Source organism: Oncorhynchus clarkii, chromosome 10 (assembly GCF_045791955.1).
Source record: "Oncorhynchus clarkii lewisi isolate Uvic-CL-2024 chromosome 10, UVic_Ocla_1.0, whole genome shotgun sequence".
Classification (NCBI taxonomy): Eukaryota; Metazoa; Chordata; class Actinopteri; order Salmoniformes; family Salmonidae; genus Oncorhynchus; species Oncorhynchus clarkii.
This window is the reverse complement of record NC_092156.1, coordinates 20,286,933-20,311,000: the sequence shown is the minus strand read 5'-3', so window position 1 is coordinate 20,311,000 and position 24,068 is coordinate 20,286,933. Positions and strand designations below refer to the sequence as shown.

At 44.2% G+C, this 24,068-nt stretch overlaps 1 protein-coding gene across 1 annotated transcript; it reads right to left on the bottom strand.

Moving 5' to 3' along the window:
• Positions 1 to 14,435: 14,435 nt before the first annotated feature.
• Positions 14,436 to 19,650, bottom strand: LOC139419462 (deltaB). The gene is made up of 7 exons (XM_071169409.1): positions 19,600 to 19,650; positions 19,259 to 19,498; positions 19,091 to 19,148; positions 18,723 to 18,980; positions 17,265 to 17,626; positions 16,726 to 16,942; positions 14,436 to 15,157 (listed from the first exon to the last, which is right to left on the bottom strand). Exons 1-7 carry the CDS (start codon positions 19,648 to 19,650, stop codon positions 14,436 to 14,438), a joined length of 1,908 nt encoding a protein of 635 aa, XP_071025510.1.
• Between the last annotated feature and the right edge of the window lie 4,418 nt (positions 19,651 to 24,068).

Below are 24,068 nucleotides of genomic sequence, written 5' to 3'. Positions count from 1 at the left end.
AGTCTTTTAACCTAAAGTTTTTAGGAGGGTATTTTGTAATTATCTATTGTAATTTTTATTTCAGTATCCTAACAAGTGCCTTTGGAGGGAAGGCGGTATCACATCACCAAGGAGCAGCTTGAGTTCCTCATAGATATGACCATCAGACAAATGGCAGATGTTCTCAATGTGTCGCACTCTGTGGTCAAGCAGCGCATGAGGTAAGTTATCGTAATTGAATAAAGCAATTGCAACACAAGAGGGAGATCTCTAGATTTGATCACATTCCTGATTGATGTATCTTTTTGTTTTTAGTCATTTTCAGCTTTTCAGGTCCTACTCACTGTTGTCAGACGCTCAGCTGGATCAGAGAGCTGATATCAATGAAAACAGAATGGCGTCACTATAAGAGAAAAAAATGGTTTTGTATAACAAATGTATCTTGTTTTTTAGGTTGAGGATTGTTATCCATGGTGCTGTGGATGGTTACAGCAGACTTGTTGTGTTTCTGAAGGCCTCTGACAACAACAGGATTACCAGTCATGGAGTCATTCGAAGCAGCTATCACCAGCTACAGAGTACCATCCCGGGTGAGATGTGATCGGGTGGTGAAAACAACCTTATCTGTGCCTTTATGGAGCAGTTCAGGGGTGGTGAGAGGGGAAGTGCCCTCAGAGGAAGTAGCACTCACAACCAGAGGATAGAGCGGCTGTGGGGGAGGACGTCTGGCATGGAGTCTCCAACATTTACCATGACCTGTTCACCTTCTTGGAGACGGAGCAGATCATCGACATCAGCAATGAGGTGCGCCTGTGGGCACTGCACTTTGTGTTCCTGCCACGGGTGAACAGAGATCTTGCTGTGTTTGCCAGTCAGTGGAACCACCATGGGCTGAGGACTGAACAACGGCAGTCACCTCTGCAGTTGTTCATCTTGGGTTCCCTGGCAATGCAGATGGCCAATCTGACAGCAGTAAGGGATTTGTTCGCCCCAAATTCAACCACCACCTCAGCTCCCCTAACCACTGGCGCCACAGCTCTTTATTGGTCGGAATGGGTGATTGTGCCACAAATCCAGTTCACCATCAGCAACACACAGATGGAACTGTTGCGGACAATAATTCCATTGGCAGGCCCCAGAGGCAGCCTGGGAGTTGACAATCTACAGAGGGTTATGGCAGTTATATCTTCAGCGCCACTCATTCCTACTCCAACCTGACTTTCTACATACACCCCTGATACTCCCCTACTGGGATGAGGGATTGGACGCTCTATCTTCAGCGCCAGTCGTTCCATTGAATCAGTTCATTTTTATAAAAGTATTATAAAATGTATAATAGTAACATTCCCCCTCTTTCACACACTGTATGATTTGGTCTCTAGAAAGGTACGATAGACATCTTCAACTCTAAACGGATGGGGACCAGAGTTTAGACACAGGTGGCCTTAACAAAAGTGAAGTACTTCCCCATTCCAGTACGATTCTGTTTGGCCATATTTGGAGAGTCAGGTACTGTTAAGATATACGGCTGATGGTTATTGTATTTTGTTCTATGGCGCTTTAGCACAACATTCCATCTGCTGACACAATATTTGTCTTCCACTCAGTACAACACTACCCAGGAGAGGCCTACTGCAAGCACTGGATTGGCGCCTTCAGAGCGTGCCTGCTGTGGGAGGACAACAAAACATTCTGAATGGACATTTAAACAACTTACATTTTTGTAATGCCCAAATGGGACTTTTATAAATTGTTAAAATAAATAATTGTGTGGAGAATGCCCTTTAGTTTAAAAAATAAACGATGAAGATAGTGGTTCGCCCCGTTACATTTTTATATAATTGTGATTAACAGCAACCTATTACAGTTAGTAACATAATCAGAATCATAAAACGAGATGTTAAAAACTGTCCATTGTGCCAATAGATGGAATGCACTCGCATGAGATTTGCCGTGATGTTGACAGTGGCATGGGAGGTTTATTTCTTAGACTGGGTTAAGATGTCAATTTTGGGACACATCCTCAGTAGTGTGCCTTCGAATCAGTGGGTGTTTCGGCCTTTAATCACTAAACACTCATCAAAGGTGGCCAGCTAAAGGGTGATCAAGCCTTAGCTTGTGTCCCATGCCCAATTAAGATGTCCCACGGGACTATGCAAGGCAGGGGCGTCCTCTTCCATGAGCCAGTCCTACAGCTGACCGCATACCTCATATGCCCTCCTCAAGTTGGAGGGATCTGAATTGGGTTCTCGGGTGGGGGGTCATGAAGTTATAGCCCAGCAAGGGTCCTTCCGTTTGATCCAGATCCACTGGCTGCCTCTTTCAGCTGCTTGAGAAACTGCTCTGACGGTCTGCCGCAGAGCCTGTCCATGGATTCCAAGTTCTTTCAGCAACCTGATGGTGGAAGAAGCCACGAATCCTCTGCATCCCACTTCAACTGGCCAGACTTTTGCATTCCAGCCACGCTGAGTTGCGTCTGCTGCCAACTCTGTGTAACGCAGTTTCTTACGCTCGTAGGCCTCTTCAACAGAGTTTTCCCACGGGACTGTAAGCTCTATGATGTACACAGCCTTTCGTGAAGGGGACCAGAGTACCATGTCTGGCCTAAGGTTGGTAGAAGCAATCTCAGGTGGAAAAATTAGTTGCTGGCCAATATCGACAAGCATCTTCCAGTCCCGGGCCATGGCTAGGTGTCCAGTTTCTAGCTTCGTAGGAGGATACTTGGGCCTTTTCTGTCCCTCCCGGATGAATGTTGTTGTTTTGACGGGATTGCTTGTTTTTGGAGGTAATGAATTGGTTGCACTCCTCTTGGTCTCAAGTACTGCAGCCAGGCTCTTGAGGACCTGATTGTGCCTCCAGGTGTAGCGGCCTTGTGAGAGGCTGGTCTTGCAACCTGTCATTATATGCCTGAGAGTCGCTGGAGCTGGGCAGATGGGGCAGGTCGAGTCCTCGCCATACCATTGATGTAGATTTTTTTGGTGATGGAAGCACATCATAAACAGCTCTTATGATGAAGCTGATGTTGCTTGCCTCCATTTGCCAAAGCTCACTCCAGTTGATCTTTCTCCTCTCCAGGCCTTCCCACCTCGTCCATTGCCCTTGTTTAGCAAGAGAGACAGCCTTTGCACTTCTTGCAGTCTCTTCCTGTCTGCGCACCTCCTCGACCACCAGCTTCCTGCGTTCAGATGTTGTTGCCTTATGGAACGTTGGTTTGCTTGCTGCCAGGCCAAAGCCTCCTCTTCCATGCTGGATATTCCCCACAATGTCTTGGTGTCTCAGGGCTAATGTTGCTTGCTGCACAGCCTTGGATGATGTCCATTTCCATCCAGTTTGTAGGGGAGGTGCAGCAGTGCTAATGGTCTGGTCTTTGGAGTCCTTCAATGTCATCTGAAGTCTTTTACTTTAGAGCACTTGTACTCCTCCGTTAGACTTGTAAGAGGTAGTTCAAGGACCCCTTTGCCATAGAGGCCGATGTTACTCAAGTATCGTGGGACACCCAGCCATTTCTTCACGTATGAGGTAATGGTTCGCTCCATCTTCTCCACTGTTGTTATTGGGACCTCATAGACGGTGAGTGGCCACATTACCCGGGGGAGAAGTCCAAACGGTAGGCACCAAAGCTTGAGCCTCCCAGGCAGTAGGGTCTTATTGATGTTCTCAAGACCGTCGGCGATGTCCTGCCTTACTTGCTGCACTTGATCTTTATCCCGGAGGCTTTCGTTGTACCATCTACCCAGGCTCTTGATGGGTTGCTCAGACACCGTTGGTATCGGGTCATCTCCAATGCAGAACCTCACATCTTTAAGCTGTCCCTTGACTATGGAGATGCTTCGAGATTTGCTTGGCTTGATTTTCATCCGGGCCCACTTGATGTTATCCTGCAGTTTTGCAAGTAGCCGCCTGGTGCATGCTGCAGTGGTGGTCAGTGTAGTCATGTCATCCATGTATGCTCGGATAGGTGGAAGACGGAGCCCTTCCTTAGTTCTCTCACCGCCGACCACCCATCTCGATGCCCTGATGATGACTTCCATGGCCATAGTGAAGGCCAGAGGAGAAATTGTACAGCCTGCCATTATGCCTACTTCCAAGCGCTGCCATGTTGTTGTGAAGTCAGGTGTTGTGAAACACAATTGCAGGTTTTGGAAATAGGCCTTTACCAGTGTAGTGATGGGTTCTGGTACGTGGAAAATGTTGAAGGATTCCCAGAGGAGTTCATGGGGAACTGAGCCAAAGGCATTGGCCAGGTCGAGGAAGATGACATAGAGGTCTCTCTTGTCCTTCTTAGCTGTTTGGATCTGGTGCCAAATCATACTAGTATGTTCCAGGCAACCAGAGAAACCAGGTATGCCTGCTTTCTGTACAGATGTATCAATGTACTTGTTCCTTTCCAGATAAGTGGACAGCCTCTGTGCTATTATACTGAAAAAGATCTTCCCTTCGACGTTGAGAAGGGAGATTGGTCGGAATTGACTGATGTCTGTCGCATCCTTCTCTTTCGGGATTAGCACACCACCAGCCCTTCGCCACGCCTTTGGTATTATTTCCTTCTGCCACACTATCCTCATGAGCCTCCAAAGAAAGTGTAGAACATCTGGGGCGTTCTTGTAGAGCTTGTATGGTACTCCATTAGGCCCAGGAGCCGAGGCCGCTCTTGCTCTTCGGACAACGTTCTCTACTTTCCTCCATTTTGGAGGGTCAGTGTTCAGATTGAATTCTGGTGGTTGAATAGGTGGGATGTCATGTGGGATGATTATCTGCTCATGCATTTTCATGTCCTGGTGGACCTTTTCCAGATGTTCTTCCAGTTCAGGCTTTGGAGTTTTTAGGATTCGGCACTTTTCCTTTGCGAAGAGATCTTTGACAAACTTAAAGGGGTTTTTATAGAACCGTGTTCTTGAGTGTTCCTTCTTCCAACGAAGTTTCCTTAAGTTTTCCGCTCTTCGCAAGGTTGCCAGCCGACATTTAATGTCTGCTTGGAGTAGCATGAGACCTTCTCTCTCTGCATCAGAGGCCTTCTTCCACTGCTTCCTCAGCTGCCTTCTCTCTGACAAGTATCTCGATCTCCTGCTGCCTCCTAGATTTGGCTGGCGCGGGTGGTGTCTTGCCACTTCTCCTTTCGTTTACTCCAAAGCGCTCTTCTCCGTAGTGGTAGATAATGTCTCCCATCCTTTCAAGCTTTTTCTCTGCTGTTCCTACCTGTTGTTCCAAGATTTTGTCAGGTCGTTGTTGATTGTTTCCCACTCTCTCTTTTCAACAGCTTTGGGCCACTTCACACTCGGTCTGTGCCCTTTGATCTTTTCCTCTTTTAGAGGTCTCTGTGGTTGGGTGAGTTCATACACCGGCATTTCTGTGCTTGTGTTATCCTCCTCGGTTACAGGGGTGCTGATGCTCTGCGAACTTTGGTTTGCGTCCCGTCGCTGTGCTTCATTCGACTGATTTGACTGGCTGCTTCGTAAGAAGTACTGGTCAATGCGAGGTCCCTGTCTCTGCTCTCCCAAGCACCTTTTCCTCCCTTGATGGATCCTTAACCCCCTTGCCGATGTTACTCTCTCCCAACCACAGCTGCACGCCTGAAGTGTGTGTCCTGCTGCTGTTATGATTGTCTCATGTGCTGTGTTCCTACTCGTAGTCGTTTCCGTTCCTGGGTCCGTAACCATATGATCAGTCGTTGACACATTGTGACAGCTCAAATTATGTGGTTGAAGATGGACTAGTGCAGGGCTCCTAACCTTGTTCCTGGCTACTGTCTTGTAGGTTCACTCCGACCCTAATCTAGTGCACCTGATTTTAATAATTACCTACTTAATAAGTTAATGAGGTTAGTTTGAAAACCTACAGGAGGGTAGCTCTCCAGGAACAGGGTTGGATGGAAAACCTACAGGAGGGTAGCTCTCCAGGAACAGGGTTGGAGAGCCTAGGACTAATGGATCTAGTTCTTGGATCAATGCATTTGAAATTCGATAAGTCACTACGAAGGTGCAGTTCCCAGAAGTGGAGCTGTCGCTTAATGCAGTGGATGGGAAGCCTTATTTCGTGTAGTTCTAATTAAATGATAATGGCTAAAGTTAATTTGTTCTTAATGTAGGACATCAAATGATCAGATTTGATGAGTTGGCTGCAATGTGGCAGCAGTACTTCAGTCAACATCAGCAAAGGATATTGGTTATTAGTGAAGTGTCAGTAAAGTGTTTCTAAAAAAACTAAACCTTTTTGAAGAAGGCTGTAACGTAATAAAATGTGGAAAAAGTCAAGGGGTCTGAATACATTCCGAATGCACTGTACAAACAAAACAGATGTAAGTAGATACAGTGCCTTGCGAAAGTATTCGGCCCCCTTGAACTTTGAGACCTTTTGCCACATTTCAGGCTTCAAAAATAAAGATATAAAACTGTATTTTTTTGTGAAGAATCAACAACAAGTGGGACACAATCATGAAGTGGAATGACATTGGATATTTCAAACTTTTTTAACAAATCAAAAACTGAAAAATTGGGCGTGCAAAATTATTCAGCCCCTTTACTTTCAGTGCAGCAAACTCTCTCCAGAAGTTCAGTGAGGATCTCTGAATGATCCAATGTTGACCTAAATGACTAATGATGATAAATACAATCCACCTGTGTGTAATCAAGTCTCCGTATAAATGCACCTGCACTGTGATAGTCTCAGAGGTCCGTTAAAAGCGCAGAGAGCATCATGAAGAACAAGGAACACACCAGGCAGGTCCGAGATACTGTTGTGAAGAAGTTTAAAGCCGGATTTGGATACAAAAAGATTTCCCAAGCTTTAAACATCCCAAGGAGCACTGTGAAAGCGATAATATTGAAATGGAAGGAGTATCAGACCACTGCAAATCTACCAAGACCTGGCCGTCCCTCTAAACTTTCAGCTCATACAAGGAGAAGACTGATCAGAGATGCAGCCAAGAGGCCCATGATCACTCTGGATGAACTGCAGAGATCTACAGCTGAGGTGGGAGACTGTCCATAGGACAACAATCAGTCGTATATTGCACAAATCTGGCCTTTATGGAAGAGTGGCAAGAAGAAAGCCATTTCTTAAAGATATCCATAAAAAGTGTCGTTTAAAGTTTGCCACAAGCCACCTGGGAGATACACCAAACATGTGGAAGAAGGTGCTCTGGTCAGATGAAACCAAAATTTAACTTTTTGGCAACAATGCAAAACGTTATGTTTGGCGTAAAAGCAACACAGCTGAACACACCATCCCCACTGTCAAACATGGTGGTGGCAGCATCATGGTTTGGGCCTGCTTTTCTTCAGCAGGGACAGGGAATATGGTTAAAATTGATGGGAAGATGGATGGAGCCAAATACAGGACCATTCTGGAAGAAAACCTGATGGAGTCTGCAAAAGACCTGAGACTGGGACGGAGATTTGTCTTCCAACAAGACAATGATCCAAAACATAAAGCAAAATCTACAATGGAATGGTTCAAAAATAAACATATCCAGGTGTTAGAATGGCCAAGTCAAAGTCCAGACCTGAATCCAATCGAGAATCTGTGGAAAGAACTGAAAACTGCTGTTCACAAATGCTCTCTATCCAACCTCACTGAGCTCGAGCTGTTTTGCAAGGAGGAATGGGAAAAAAATTCAGTCTCTCGATGGGCAAAACTGATAGAGACCCCAAGCGACTTACAGCTGTAATCGCAGCAAAAGGTGGCGCTACAAAGTATTAACTTAAAGGGGCTGAATAATTTTGCACACCCAATTTTTCAGTTTTTGATTTGTTAAAAAAGTTTGAAATATCCAATAAATGTCGTTCCACTTCATGATTGTGTCCCACTTGTTGTTGATTCTTCACAAAAAAATACAGTTTTATATCTTTATGTTTGAAGCCTGAAATGTGGCAAAAGGTCGCAAAGTTCAAGGGGGCCGAATACTTTTGCAAGGCACTGTAAATGCTTAAATGTTGATGTGCTGTTACATTTTCCAACACTCAATTGCTACTGTAATTTAGTGCTACTAAATACAATTATGTATCGTAAAAATGTTTTTATTCAAAACCGAAATGTGGGGAATTCACAATACCGGAAGTCATGAATTCCCTAAAGGTATTGAAGGTGCTATGAAGAGGGAGCCTTAGTGTCACAGCACACGTGTTTGCCTCTGGGAACTTTTTCTTCTTCTGCTGCCCAGCGAGATGCCCTCGCGCTGTGTGGAGGAATTCGATGGTCGGGGTGTCCTCAAACCCCAGGGGTGGCACCACCGTTGCCCCAGTAGCAAACTCCAACACCATCGCCACTGTTAGAGGAGGACATTCTCTGTCTGAGGAGTACACAGTAAAACATTTAAAATACATATTTAAATCACAATTTACTATTTTACCTTGCACCTCAGCCAGCCAGTTGAACCAGTGGCAGATGGTGTCGTTCTCCAAATGCCGCCGGATGCCGCCAGGTATGGAATAGGTTACTTTAAACAGGTCCGACAGGTCCCTGGCAGTGAGAGGCTTTATGGAGTCCACAAAAAGTGCTCGGAAGCTGTCCGGGTGGTTCCCCAATGCTTTGAGTAGCCCAAGAGAGTTGAGACGTGTCCGGGTGGTTCCCCAATGCTTCGAGTAGCCCAAGAGAGTTGAGACGTGTCCGGGTGGTTCCCCAATGCTTCGAGTAGCCCAAGAGAGTTGAGACGTGTCCGGGTGGTTCCCCAATACTTCAAATAGCCCAAGAGAGTTGAGACCATATTTGAACGTGTTATGGTTTAGAGACGGTATGTATATTTAAAATAAGTGTTAAGGACAATATAGTGATGTGTATTGATTTAGGGGGGGGGGGGGCTGATTAAAAATACTTATGTTAGAGGAGGTAATGACAAGTACTTCACAGATTTATGACAGAGTTGACTTACTGCTCCAAGGCCACCTGCATGCTCAACATTCCCCCAGATGAATCCAAATGTAGAGGCCTTTAAGACAGACAGGAGGAGGCTAGTTCCCCTACAAAAAAAGGATTGTTACCAAGATAATGGAGGACAGAGATGGTGTGGTTGAATTGGTGGATAGGATACTTTGATCTACCTCACAGGATACTTTACAGATACTGAGATATGGAAACATTATTTAAATCTAATAAAAACGTATCCTAATATACAACAGGGAAATAGTCCATGATCTTTAAATCAGTAAAATAACCTACAAGAAGTCTATGTTTAATCACAAGATAGATTCACACCTAGCTTACTTACAAAGCTCGCACTATCCTCATGTACTACATGGATATAGGGAAAATGTACATATCCTGTTCAGCTGCCGGATGGTAGGGTCAGCGATCAGGCAAACCCTCAGTTATCAACCTGCTTCTCCCGGTTTGCCGCCTTTGGACTCTAGCATTATTCCGTCTCCTGAACGATTGAAATCTGACATGTGAAAACATTATACAAGTTACAATAATGACACTCAGCATAATCGATGCCGCCCATACTCGCGCACCCCACGGTAGCTGTTGCAATCATTAGCACGCTAACGTTACTAGGTAGTTGTGCCGGTTAAATGTTGACTTTTTCCAGGTATTACCTAACCTACCAGAATTAATCCTACCTTTACAACCACCCCAGGAGGATCGGGTGGTTCAAAGGTGGTTGCACTTGGCTGGCAAAATATAAAAAGCAGTCTCTCATGTTTTCAAGGTTCGACATGACTTAGTCGTTTGTTGGTGATGATGAATGTTTTTCATATAGTGATTGGCCAATATTTGCATAACGTTTACATAGTGTTATTTGACATGTCAAATAGTGTTATTTAACGTGTATCTTTTTGACACGCAAAGACCCAAACGGCATTCCATATCCACTAGATGTTGGAACATTGCTCTGGGGACTTGCTTCCATTCAGCCATGAGCATTAGTGAGGCAATGATTTTTGACGATTAGGCCTGGTTTGCGTTCCAGCGTTCCAAAGGTGTTCGATGGGGTTGTTCGATTGTGCAGGCCAGTTATGTTCTTCCACACCGATCTCAACAAACAATTTCTGTATGGACCTCGCTTTGTGCACAGGGGCATTGTCATGCTGAAACAGTAAAGGGCCTTCCCCAAACTGTTGCCGCAAAGTTGGAAACACAGAATTGTCCAGAATGTCATTGTAGGCTGTAGCGTTAAGATTTCCCTCGGGCCTAGCCCGAGCCATGAAAAACAGCCCCACCAAACTTTTTAGTTAACACTATGCATTGGGCCAGGTAGCAATTTCCTGGCATCTACCAAACCCAGATTTGTCCGCCGCACTGCCAGATGGTGAAGCTTGATTTGTATTTATTATGGATCCCCATTAGCTGCTGACAAAGCAGCAGCTACTCTTCTTGGGGTCCAGCGAAATTAAGGCAGTTTATATAATTTTTAAAACATTACCATACATTCACAGATTTCACAACACACTGTGTGCCCACAGGCCCCTACTCCACCACTACCACATATCTACAGTACTAAATCCATGTGTATGTTATAGTGTGTGTGTGCCAATGTTTGTGTTGCTTCACAGTCCCCGCTGTTCTATAAGGTTTTTTTATCTGTTTTTTTAAATCAAATTTTACTGCTTGCGTCAGTTACTTGATGTGGAATAGAGTTCCATGTAGTCATGGCTCTATGTAGTACTGTGTGCCTCCCATAGTCTGTTCTGGACTTGGGGACCGTGAAGGGGCCTCTTGTGGCATGTCTTGTGGGGTATGTATGTGTGTCCGAGCTGTGTGCCAGTAGTTTAGACAGACAGCTTGGTGCATTCAACATGTCAATACCTCTCATAAATAAAAGAAGTGATGAAGTCAATCTCTCCTCCACTTTCAGCCATGCATATTATTAATATTAGCTCTCTGTGTACATCCAAGGACCAGCTGTGCTACCCTGTTCTGAGCCAATTGCAATTTTCCTAAGTCCTTTATTGTGGCACCTGACCACACGACTGAACAGTAGTCAAGGTGCGACAAAACTAGGGCCTGTAGGACCTGCCTTGTTGATAGATAGTGCTGTTAAGAAGGCAGAGCATCGCTTTATTATAGACCATGACAGTTTACAATCTAGGGTTACTCCAAGCAGTTGAGTCATCTCAACTTGCTCAATTTCCACATGATTTATTACAATATTTAGTTGAGGTTTAGGGTTTAGTGAGTGTTTTGTTCCAAATACAATGCTTTTAGTTAAAACAAATATTTAGGGATAACTTATTCCTTGCCACCCACTCTGAAACTAACTGCAGCTCTTTGTTGAGTGTTGCAGTCATTTCAGTCGCTGTAGTAGCTGACGTGTATAGTGTTGAGTCATCCGCATACATAGACACTCTGGCTTTACTCAAAGTCAGTGGCATGTCGTTAGTAAAAATTGAAAAATACAAGGGACCTAAACAGCTACCCTGGGGAATTCCTGATTCCAACTGGATTATATTTGATAGGCTTCAATTAAAGAACACCCCCTTTGTTAAGTTAGACAAGTAACTCTTTATCCACATTATAGCAGGGGGTGTAAAGTCATGACACACAAGTTTTTCCAGCAGCAGACGATGATCCATAATGTCAAAAGCTGCACTGAAGTCTAACAAGACAGCCCCCACAATCATTTTATCATAAATTTCTCTCAGCCAATCATCAGTCATTTGTGTAAGTACTGTGCTTGTTGAGTGTCCATGCTGAAATTCTGTTGTCAATTTGTTTACTGTGGAATAGCATTGTATCTGGTCAAACACCATTTCTTCCAGAAGTTTACTAAGGGTTGGTAACAGGCTGGTTGGTCGGCTATTTTAGCCAGTAAAGGGGGCTTTATTAATCTCCGGTAGCGGAATGACTTTAGCTTCCCTCCAGACCTGAGGTCACACGGCTGAATAATTTTGCATGCCCAATTTCAGTTTTTGATTTGAAAAAAGTTTGAAATATCCAATAAATGTCGTTCCACTTCGTGATTGTGTCCCACTTGTTGTTGATTCTTCACAAAAAAATACAGTTTAATATCTTTATGTTTGAAGCCTGAAATGTGGCAAAAGGTCGCAAAGTTCAAGGGGGCCGAATACTTTCGCAAGGCACTGTAGGTTTGCTACTTGCTTGCTAAGAGTAGCTACTTCGCTCCTGTAGTCCTCTGCAAGCAAGCAGTTGCTACATTGAAAGTCAGCACGGTCCACATTGTCCCAGAACAAAGCAAAGTAAACACAGCTCCTGCAACGCTGGAAACATTCAATAGCGGCCTCCATTTGAGACTGCCGAGCCAGCTAAGCTAGCTGGGCTTTCGCATCTCTTCCCCTGTACGGAATCTGGCAGGATCCCAGGACAGATAGCAGCGCTCACAGCAATTTAGCCCAACAGAGCCGTAGGATTCAAAATTAAATAAAAGTATATAAAAACACTCAGCTTTTAAACCGAGGTCTTTAGTTCAGGTTTCAGCTTTCGACAGGTTTCAGTGTTCAACAGCTTTCAACAACAACAAGCATACGTCACGCTCTGATTCATCACTCCAGAGAGAGCATTTCCATCACTCCAGAGAGAGCCTTTCCACTGCTCCAGAGTCCAATGGCGGCGAGCATTACACCACTGTGTGCGGCTGCTTGGCCATGGAACCCTTTTCATGAAGCTCCCGAACAGTTCTTGTGCTGACGTTGCTTCCAGAGGCAGTTTGGAACACGATTTTTACGCGCTTCTGCACTGGGTGGTCCCGTTCTGTGAGCTTGTGTGGCCTACCCCTTCGCGACTGAGCTGTTGTTGCTCCTAGATGTTTCCACTTCACAATAGCAGCACTTACAGTTGACCAGGGCAGCTCTAGCAGGGCAGAAATTTAACAAACTGACTTGTTGGAAAGGTGGCATCCTATGACAGTGCCACATTGAAAGTCACTGAGCTCTTCAGTAAGGCAATTATACTGCCAATGTTTGTCTGTGGAGATTGCATGGCCATGTGTTCGATTTTATACACTTGTCAGCAACGGGTGTGACTGAAATAGCCAAATCCACTAATTTGAAGGAGTGTCCACATACTTTTGTATATATAGTGTATACAAAAAAATATATATTTTTGTTGCCTCAGGGCAACGTTGTGCAGTTAGGTTACTTTACAGGGCAATATCATGCTAAATGGAAGACATGTAAAATGATGGCCTTGGTCAATGTTTTTGCCAACATATCCACTAACATTCACAGGCAAATGTACACAGGGACATTCTATGGGTGAAAGTAGCCTAATGGAGCAGTTAGGATCATACCCTCTGATAGTGAGGACAGCAAGGAAGAATGGGGCCACAGATTCAGGTTTGAGAGTCGGTGAAATACTAGCTAATGCCCAATTTGTATTTTCTTATGAAAATAGTGCTTGTTTCTACTATATTGTCTTACGAAACCCCTATGAAAACAACCATTTTAACTGAATAACATTTAATCCTATATCATATGTTGATAATCCATAGGCTAGAAAAGCTGATGGTTTTATAATCTTTATTCAACACATTACAAACACAACAACAAAACATTTTTTTGAGAGCAAATGCCAGACTAAACACAAACTTTGGCATGAACATAAAATTACACTGGCTGTTCTTCAGAAACAGCAATACTTATGTCATGATCTGTGTATCAAAGTTACATGTTCATTGATTTCAGGTCATAAATCAATTTTGTGTTTCTTCCTGGAGTATTCATGGGCTATTTAGAATACACAGCAACACACAAAGATGCAGAACATCCATTACAGGTTGTTCATTTAGGATCACATAAATATAACTCTGGATTTGTGGCAAAAAAGGTGAAGATTTGACAAACATTTTACACAATAAATAAATAACAAATAAAATGATGGTATACCGACTGATGTATGTATATTAGAAGAAATCACAGTACATTTTTCAATGACAAAAATACGTTTTATCTTTTGGAATTGCTCAAATTAGAGTTCTGGTGAAATGTGCAAACAAACAAAAACACAGTGAAGTCAATCCAGAAAATATATCCTCTCCCTGAAGGTCATTGATAAGTCATTATTGTGCGCTGGTGTTCCAAAAACATACAGGTCAGAGAATTAGGTCTTCCTGTATTTGGTTTAAATGGTTCTTCGAGTCATTTGGTGAATATGACTGTGTTGCAGCAAGGGCAATGATAGATAGGTCAGTGTCCAACGTAAGTGGTCATGTGGTATTGGTAGTCGTCTCTTTGGGTTATTTGACGTGGAAGACCTTTCTCTGAGGAGATTTCCTAAAGTTCTCGAACTTCAAGAGGTCACTTACTGTTGTTCTTCATGACGAGAGGTTGTTTTCCAAAATGTTTTTTTCTTTGTTTGTTTAAATTTGCAACGTAAAAATGATGACAGGAATCCAACCATTCGTAGCATTTGTCCTTTTCTTCATTCACTTATCATTTCATAAAAAGAGAAAAAAGAAGTGCTGACGATCCCCTGTTCTTCCTCCCCATTTCTGTCCCGCCCTCCCTTCCCAGGTACGTGGCTGTCCTGTATCCTCTTTCTGTCCTTCTTGAGTCCAGACCAGTGGCTCATCTTAGCCCAGCCCCACTCTCCCCCCTCCAGAGGTAGTCCTGTCCAGGGGAGAGAGAACGGTGCTCACCCCCAAGTCCCCGGCCTGTCCTGTCGTCTGGGGGGCTCAGCGATACAAGCGATGCCAAGCTGAGGCGCGGGTCGCTATTGCTGATCTTGAACAGACCACTGGGCCCCAGAAAAGCCTCTCTCTCGCTAGGGAAATGGTTGATCACGGTCTCCAGGTCGTTAAACACTGCTGTGTCGCTCAGTTGCTTCCTACTACGCAGCCGGTGCCGCCGCAGCACCACGATGCCCGCCGCTAGGCCAAGGGCAAGTAACGCCAGGATGCAAGAGGCGGTGAGAGTGGCGGAGGAAGGCTTATTTGTCATTTGGGAAGCAGGCTGGAAGCTGAGCTGCAGCGTGAACTCACAGCTAGGTCCCATGAAACCTGTCGGACACTGACACACAGGACCCGTGAAGTGGGTGAAGCAGGTGCCGCCATTCTGGCAGGGCTGGGCGCTGGCACCGCGGCCACAGGCGTCCGAACGCACACTGCAGTTCTTGCCGGCGTAGCCCAACGTGCACGAGCATGCGTAGTCGTCCACGTTGTCCTGGCAGGTGCCAGCATTCTGGCAGGGTACTGAGGCACAGTCATCGATGTTGATCTGGCAGTTGGCACCGGTAAACCCGGAGCGGCAGCGGCATAGCACACTCTGACCCAGGTCTAGACACTCACCACCTAAAAGACAACATATGACACGGCTCCACTTAGTACACTGCAGCCTACCACATTCTGAAGTAGTACAAGATGGGGTACATGGGATATCACACTGTTGCCACTTCTTAAGTATTCATGACTTCTGTCTTTATCAAAATAACATGATTCTGTCAACAGATTGGGATGCAATGACTAACGAGGAACTTTTGTTCCCATGTCACTAATCATTTGGACAAATCACAATTTCGCAGGTGCTCGCATCTTTCGAAATTCAGAAGGGGAGGGGACATTTGGCCCATAGACTTTCCCCGAACCTGCAGAGAGGGAGTGGAGATTACGCTTCTCACTCTAGTATCTTTTTAACCCCCCCCCCCCCCCTCCCCCACCCCCAGAACTTAATCAACCCTCTGATGCAATTACACAAGATTTTAGTTCTGTGTTTCCGAGAATAACATTTTATTGTGTGCATTGATATACTTTGAAAACATGTATTCATTCATTGTTCAACCAGCCAAGTCCAGTACTTCATTAGCAAGTACTACCAGCAGGTGCATACTTGAACCAATAGAGGTCATCAGAACCAAGACAAGCTCCTCTCCATCCACTTTCACCTGCTTCCACATTTTTTTGGAGCAGGTGAACTGTTTTAAGTTCCTGGGCCTAACCATCTCGTCCGATCTGACATGGTCAGCCAACACAAATGCCTCTAATTCCTGAGGCGACTGAGGAAGTTTGGCATGAGCACAGGCACTCTAGTCAACTTCTACAGAGTCAGGGTAGAGAGCATCCTGGCTGGATCCATCACTGTGTGGTATGGTAAAACCAACACACAAGACCACAAAAGGCATCAGAGGGTAGTGTTCAATGCAGAGAAAATCATTGGCACTGCCCTCCCCTCCATCAAAGCCATCTATGCTGACAGATTCCACACTAGAGGCCAAAAGACAGTACGATACCCCAGCCACGCAGCCAGTGCACTGTTCTCCCAGCTACCATCTATTCTAGGCGGCGATAGAGGAGCATCAAGACCTCCACTACCAGGTTAAAAAATAGATTTTATCCCGGTGCAATCCGCCTGTTAAAACAAGGAACCTGCCTGCTGTTTTTATCCTACTTTTGGCACTTGAGCACATATGACTGAACTGTTTATGATCTTACCACGTTTAAAAAAAATTGACGTTTTGTTTTATGTAAACAAAGTCAGATCCGCTGCGTTGATAGGCAGGTCTGTCTCACCGTCTGTGTTCTGCTGTAGAATTGAATAGAGCGCACTCACCGCTGCTTTGTATCCTTTGTTTGTGGTCAAGAGAGCATTGTCGAAATCAAAACCCAACCCTCAAGTGAGTCATGACGAACTCACTTACAAAACTCTGTTTTAGACAAGACTGACTTTATGAACAAAATTATACCATTTATACTTTGTAGTCAATTTTGACACTGGAATAAATGTTTCTGAATAACATCGATGCCACTGGCTTTTTTTCAGATAAGCTGTTTTTTTGCCTTCAGTTGCACTTTAATACTTGCAAATGTAAAAAGAAAAATAATGTTTTAACTACTTGAACTTGATACACTACAGTCAGACTCACCATTCAGACATGGGCTGTTGCTGCAGCGGTCTAGTTTCTTCTCGCAGTTGGAGCCGGTGTATGTGGGAGGGCAACGGCAGGTATAGCCCCCCGTTAGCGTCTCCATGCAGGTGCCCCCGTTGAAGCAAGGCCCGTCGGCACACGTCATGGCAATGATCTCACAGTTCTTCCCATAGAAGCCCTGGGGGCAGGTGCACGAGTAGTCGTTCTCCAGGTCCTAAAGAGAGAGATGATTGTCATTAGAGTATTTTTGAGTACTGTCGAGAGTATGGTTGTTAGAGACACCTAGACTGGGCTTTGGCTGATCATGTTTCTGACATTGTCTTATTTGAACATATTTATTACTAGAATGTGTTTGTTACACTGTGTTAGTGTCAAGGATACATTTCCATTTTACCCTCAAATGGACAATTAAGTAAAAACATTAAACATGGCATTCCAAATTAATGTAATAATAATAATAAAAGTTTGTTTAACACACAATTAAACTAGCCAATATTGAACAACCCCTATTTCCTGCAAGCAGAAATATTACTCACATTGCAGCTGCCGCCATTCTTGCAGGGGTTGCTGTCACACTCGTTGGTCTCCAGCTCACAGTTGGTGCCGCTGTAGCCCGGGCGGCAGGTACAGGTGTAGCTGCCCTGGCCTGTGTTGGTGCAGGTGGCATCGTTGGCACATGGCCGGTGGTTGGTGCAGTAGTTGAGGTCCTGGTCGCAGAAGAGGCCGCCCCAACCCTCCTTGCAGTCACACTGCCATGGCTGGCCGCAGGTGCCATGGAGGCAGCCTGGGTAGCGCACACACTCATTGCATGAGGGCCCCTGCCAGCCCATCCTGCACTTGCAGTCCCCAGGGGCCTCGCAGTAGCCGTGCCTCTCGCTGCAGTCCGCCGAGCAGATGGCTGGAGGGAGGAGGGGAGAGATGGGAGGGTGATTACAATGAATGGGCAGATTGGGCACCCCTCCCTACGCTTTATATCACAGAACATGCACACACTCAGACACCCAACACCGTCTCAGACTTCAACTGTTTAAGTATTAAACCAAGCAGCTGGTGAGCACACAACCGCAGGAACAGAAGCCAGTTCTTTCTTTTCTCCCTCTGCCTCACGCACACCCGCAACACACAGACACACAGCATCTCCAACATGTGTCCCTGGCAGTCACGGTTCTTTCTCCTTTTGTTACAGGGGAACAAAAGGCAGATTGAACTCCACAAGCATTCGAACTCCACAAGCAATCAGCAGTTAAAACAATAACAAAGCCACTCCCTGCCACTGTTTCACCAAAATGGAGTACTCTCAAATCCATAGACTAAGCTATAAAAGCAAGGACTGACCATCCATTTTTTTTAGGCTATACAGTGTTTGTTTACATTTACTTTGTTTGCAAACATTGGAGTAAAACAAAGGGGATATTTTGGTTTCTGATGGGATACGACAGTTGATCTAAGCTCATGGGGCATTTATAAGTTATATTCTTCAAGAATCAATAGGTACAAAATGGATGTAGTTACTGCAGTTTGCCCCTTTAAGACTCCTGCAATTATGCCTGTCTAAAATAGTAGAACGGCTGGTTAAAGGATTCAAGTGAAATCCTTTAGGGAGACGTAATCTTAATTTAGAAATAACTTGACAAACATTTTCATGAAACAAGGGTGAGTTAAAGTGTTGCACATGCTTCATTGTTGGTGTGATTGTGTAGACCTATGTGTAATAATTATTGTGATTAGGCCTGTATGTAATAATTATTGTCACCAATCATTCAGGCCTAAATGTTGCCTATATGCTGTCCCTGTGAAACCTTTCAAAATTATTAATTGTGTTTTTACCAAGGAGAATGCCAACTATAACATTAGCCTCATTGATCAATTCATAATTGCGTGCACTGTGCAGTCCATCCGCAATAGGCCTATACAGTGCAGTCCGTCCAAACTGGTTGACAGCATCTGAGTCTGGACAGTAACGTAGTAATTGACGTTAACTCGATTGTACTTACGATCAGAACAGTAGTTGCCCTTCCAGCCCTCCAGACAGTGTTTGTTCCCCTCCTCGTCACAGGTGTAGTGGCCCAAAGTGTCGTCGCGGGGTCTGCAGTACTCGGCGCAGCTATCGCCAAAGTAGTACTCGTCACAGAATACGTGGTAGGAGTAGCGCAGCTCGCTCTGCTCTCCGAAGTGGACGTCTTGAGACCAGTCCTCGCCGATGGCCAGTCTTCTTCTGGTTGCCAAGCGGCTGACAAGGTTGTTTTGGTTGTCTGAAATATACAATAACATGTGTATTTTAGTAGCCTATTGACATACCGAATGTTTGAACTTAGGTAGGCTGTTAAAGAAAGGATATATGTCTACTGCAACAACACCTTACCTGTGTATTCTGTAGGGGTTTCTGCGTTCCATGCTTCAATTATCAGTGAAAATGTTCCCTGGAATAGAGGTAAATCCTGGGTTAAAGTTTACGCAATAATGATATACAGTAACATCATTTATATTTCCATGTCTAACATTTCATATTTATGTATAAACGGTTATTTACCGGCCACTTGAAATGGAACGGTATTCTAATTGGAGCGCTGCTGGAAATCGAGGTCTGATCTGCGCGGATGACGTTGGTGTGTCCCGTTCCAAACGTGCATGGTGGCTCCGCATGGATAACGTCCTCCGAGTGTTTTAGACAAATTCGGAAAAATATGTGGCAGTCTCTATGCCTTCTGCATATGCGGTGGGCAGTGTTGAACGAATGGACTTTCAGCTCGAACACTCCAGAGGGCGATACCTGCCAAGAGAAGAACGAATTGGACATTATAAATCATATTTAAGCTGTGTGTAAAGCAAGGCAATATTGAATGGTTCCTTATTGTTGCGTTTCGTACTTACCACTTGCATTACAATCAAAGCCAAGACACATCTAAAGGGTAGTGATGCCATTTATGTCAGTTGTTTGGTTGGTAGCTATACAACAATCCGCAGGTGTATGCATTCGTTGTGTCCAATAGAAGTGACACGCGCTTATTCCCAAAAAATCAAATAGCTAAAGCTGTGGAAAAAATATCCTTGCAGTCACACCATAAAATAAGTGTGAAAAGGCATTAAAAGTTATCGCTCTTTCCTTTTCCCTGGTCGTGGTCTTCACTTGTTTTGGTTCTGGTGCTGAATGAGATTGATTTGGGTTTTATACCCCTGATGCGCCCCCTTCGCGCGTTAGGAGGCGGGACAGGGAAAGACCCAAGGGACAACCAGTAGATGTGGGATGCGTGTGTATTTGGTGCTGATTACATTTGTCAGCAAAATGTGAAGGCACAAGGCCTATACTTCGACCATAATCATATTTAAAGTGTGATTGGATCAAGATGAATTTTATACAGTAATACGAATAGCCAAATGTCCACTAATTTGGAGTTGTGGGCTAGCTAGCCTATGGAAATAGAATGACACCTGCATCTAAAACGGCATGTTTAGACCTACATATTTAATTATTCAACTTCTATCAGACATTAAAAAAATAAATACAAAATTGGAAACATGTAAAGAGAAAGTTGTTCATTTAAGAACTTTAGCCTACCAGTATTAAATAAATGGTTTATTAATTGATAGACAGTATCACCTGACAGACTAGGCTACATTTGTGGTTATAGGTGGTTATAACCTATTATTTGATACAGCCTATATACTTAGGCTTATAATTTATATTCCAAATACGTTTTTTTTCACAAAACGTTGGCATAATAATTCATTGCCCTTATTGTTTTTTTGGTAGGCTAAATATCGATCTGAAGGCTGTATGGAAGAATTGCATGGTCTGCCCTTTCTTCAGTCCCAAAATAATTGCTCAGACGCGTGCTAGCCGACAAAAGCAGACAGGTTACGGATAAGACCTTTCATTGTGCGCCTCGGGGATATTCGGGGGTCTATTGTTAACTGGTTGAATTGGGGAGGGCACTCGCGCTAGAGTTTTGGATATCATGGCAGTTGCCTTTGTGTGAACTCCATGCGAACAGCTGTATGGTAATCAATGGCACATGGTCTACGGTGCGGCGTCTCCACACACTATTGTTTTCTCGAACCATCCTTCCCAACTGCGCAAAACTTTCTTAATGCATATTGATTTAGGGGGTACCAACGGTGGTATTTCCAGCATCTGTCGTGCATGGGCCTTTTGCCAGTATAGCCTATAAGGCCTACATCATTATTTCATAAACTGCATTAGGGGGGTGAATGATTCAAATGCATACCACAGGCTATCAATACTGATCATCTGCCCAATAGCGTCTATTAACATTGGACATTTGCAAAATATTGAGTGGCAGTAACCCGCCACTGGGCAAAAACAGGTTGAATCAATGTAATTTCAACAAAACAATTAAATGTGATGCCGTTCAATCAACGTGGAAAACTGATTTATTAAAAAGTCAAAGGGAATTTCGTATTTTGTCATGCAACTTTTAACCTAAATCCAATGACAGGGTGACATTTTTGGTTGATTTCACGTTGTTTGACAACTCAACCAAATAAAACAAAAACTGACGTCTGTGCCCAGTTGGCTAGTTTAGCTATACGTTACTTTAGACCATGCACTTCAATAACCTTAATATTGAAACAGTTACTATGGGATGTTGGACTATATAGTCAATTTAATTATTAGCCTACTATATAATCTCCTACCAATAATATGTGTAGCCGAGTGCGTTTTATACAGAGAATAGACTCATTTGTTAGAAATTGCGCAGAGATGTTGAAGTAACCAGTTTATTGAGAACAAAACCTTTCAAGCAGAGTCATAAAAATTGCTTCACTCTAAAGTGTGTGCGTGATTTAGAGGGGGAAGGGCCACTGCTGTTCGCTCGTACATTAATATTCTAACGAGCGAGGGGCGCGTGGCGTCAATGAACCGCACATTATCCCTGACACACTTCTATGCTACAACACTAATTCACGTCAATCCGTGAAGTTGGGCACAGATCAGTCAACAGATGTAGCATACTGAAAGGAGTCCTCAACGGCATAGAAATATAAAGAAATGTTCATCAGAAATAAATATTACAAGCTTAAAAAGGTCCTTTGTCGCTCAGTTGTTGCAAGTGCCATGCTCTACCGCCAGGATAGTGGGTTCAATTCCCGGGCCGTAAATTGTATGCACGCATGACTAAGTCTCTTTGCATAAAAGCGTCTGCTAAATGGTATACACTGAGTGTACAAAACATTAGGAAGACCCTGGGTTAAATGCAGAAGACATTTCAGTTGAAGGTGTTCAGTTGTACAACTGACTAGGTATCCTCCTTTCAAATCAATCAAATCAAAATGTATTAATCACATACACATGGTTAGCAGATGTTATTGTGAGTGTAGCGAAAAGCTTATGCTTCTAGATCTGACAGTGCAGCAGTAACTAATAGGTAATATCTAACAACTCCACAACAAAACCTAATATCTAACAAATTCCACAACAAAACGTAATACTCACAATCTAGTAAAGGAATGGGATAAGAATACATAAATTATATGGATGAGCAGTGACAGAGCAGCTCATATGCAATAGATAGTGTAGGATAAAGTATATACATGAGATATGTAATGTGAGATATGTACACATTCTTTTTTTTTTTCTTCTTTTTTTAAAAAATTTTTACCCCTTTTTTCTCCCCAATTTCGTAGTATCCAATTGTTGTAGTAGCTACTATCTTGTCTCATCGCTACAACTCCCGTACGGGCTCGGGAGAGACGAAGGTTGAAAGTCATGCGTCCTCCGATACACAACCAACCAAGCCGCTGCTTCTTTAACACAGCGCACATCCAACCCGGAATGCGCCGGAGGAAACACCGTGCACCTGGCCACCTTGGTTAGCGTACACTGCGCCCAGCCCGCCACAGGAGTCGCTGGTGCGCGATGAGACAAGGACACCCCTACCGACCAAGCCCTCCCTAACCCGGGCGACGCTAGGCCAATTGTGCGTCGCCCCACGGACCTCCCGGTCGCGGCCGGTTACGACAGAGCCTGGGCGCGAACCCAGGGACTCTGATGGCACAGTCAGCCCTTAACCACTGCGCCACACGGGAGGCCTGATATGTACACATTCTTGAAGTGGCATTATTAAAGTGAGTAGTGTTCCATTTATTAATGTGGCCAATGATATCAAATCTGTAGATAGGCAGCCACCTCTCTGTGCTAGTGATGGCTGTTTATGCAATCTGATGTCCTTGAGATAGAAGCGGTTTTTCAATCTCTCTGTCCCAGCTTTGATGCACCTGTACTGACCTCGCCTTTTGGATGGAAGCGGGGTAAACAGATAGTGGCTTGGGTGGTTATTGTCCTTGATGAGCAGCAGCACGGCCAAATGATGTCAATTAGCCTATCAGAAGCTTCTCAAGCCATGACATAATTTTCTGGAATTTTCCAAGCTGTTTAAAAAGGCACAGTCAACTTAGTGTATGTAAACTTCTGACAAACTGGAATTGTGATACAGTGAATTATAAGTGAAAACATCTGTCTGTAAACAATTGTTGGAAAAATTACTTGTGTCATGCACAAAGTAGATGTCCTAACCAACTTGCCAAAACTATCGTTTGTGAACAAGACATTTGTGGAGTGGTTGAAAAACTAGTTTTAATGGACTCCAACCTAAGTGTATGTAAACTTCCAACTTCAACTGTACATACCCCAACCAGAAGCCATGGATTACAGGCAACATCCGCTAAAGGGGAGAGCTGCCACTTTCAAGGAGCAGGACTCGAACCCGGAAGCTTATAAGAAACCCCGCTATGCCCTCAGATGAACCATCAAAGAGGCAAAGCATCAATACAGGACTAAGATCGAATTGTAATACACCAGCACCAACGCTCGTCGGATGTGGCAGGGCTTACAAACTATTACAGACTACTAAGGGACGCACAGCCAAGTGACACAAGCCTACCAGACGAGCTAAATTACTTCTATGCTCGCTTCGAGGCAAGTAACACTGAAATATGCATGAGAGCATCAGCTGTTCCGGACGACTGTGCGATCACTCTCTCCGCAGCCAATATTTTTTTTATTTTACCTTTATTTAACTAGACAAGTCAGTTAAGAACAAATTCTTATTATCAATGATGGCCTAGGAACAGTTAGTTAACTGCCTTGTTCAGGGGCAGAATAACAGATTTTTACCTTCAGCATTAAACAGGTCAACATTCACAAGGTTGCAGGGCCAGACGGATTACCAGGACGTATACTTTGTATTGCCCCCCCCCCCTCCTCTCTTTTACACTGCTGATACTCTCTTATCTATGTATAGTCACTTTAATACCTTTACCTTAATGTACATATTACCTCGACTAACCGGTGCCCTCGCACATTGACTATACCGGTACCC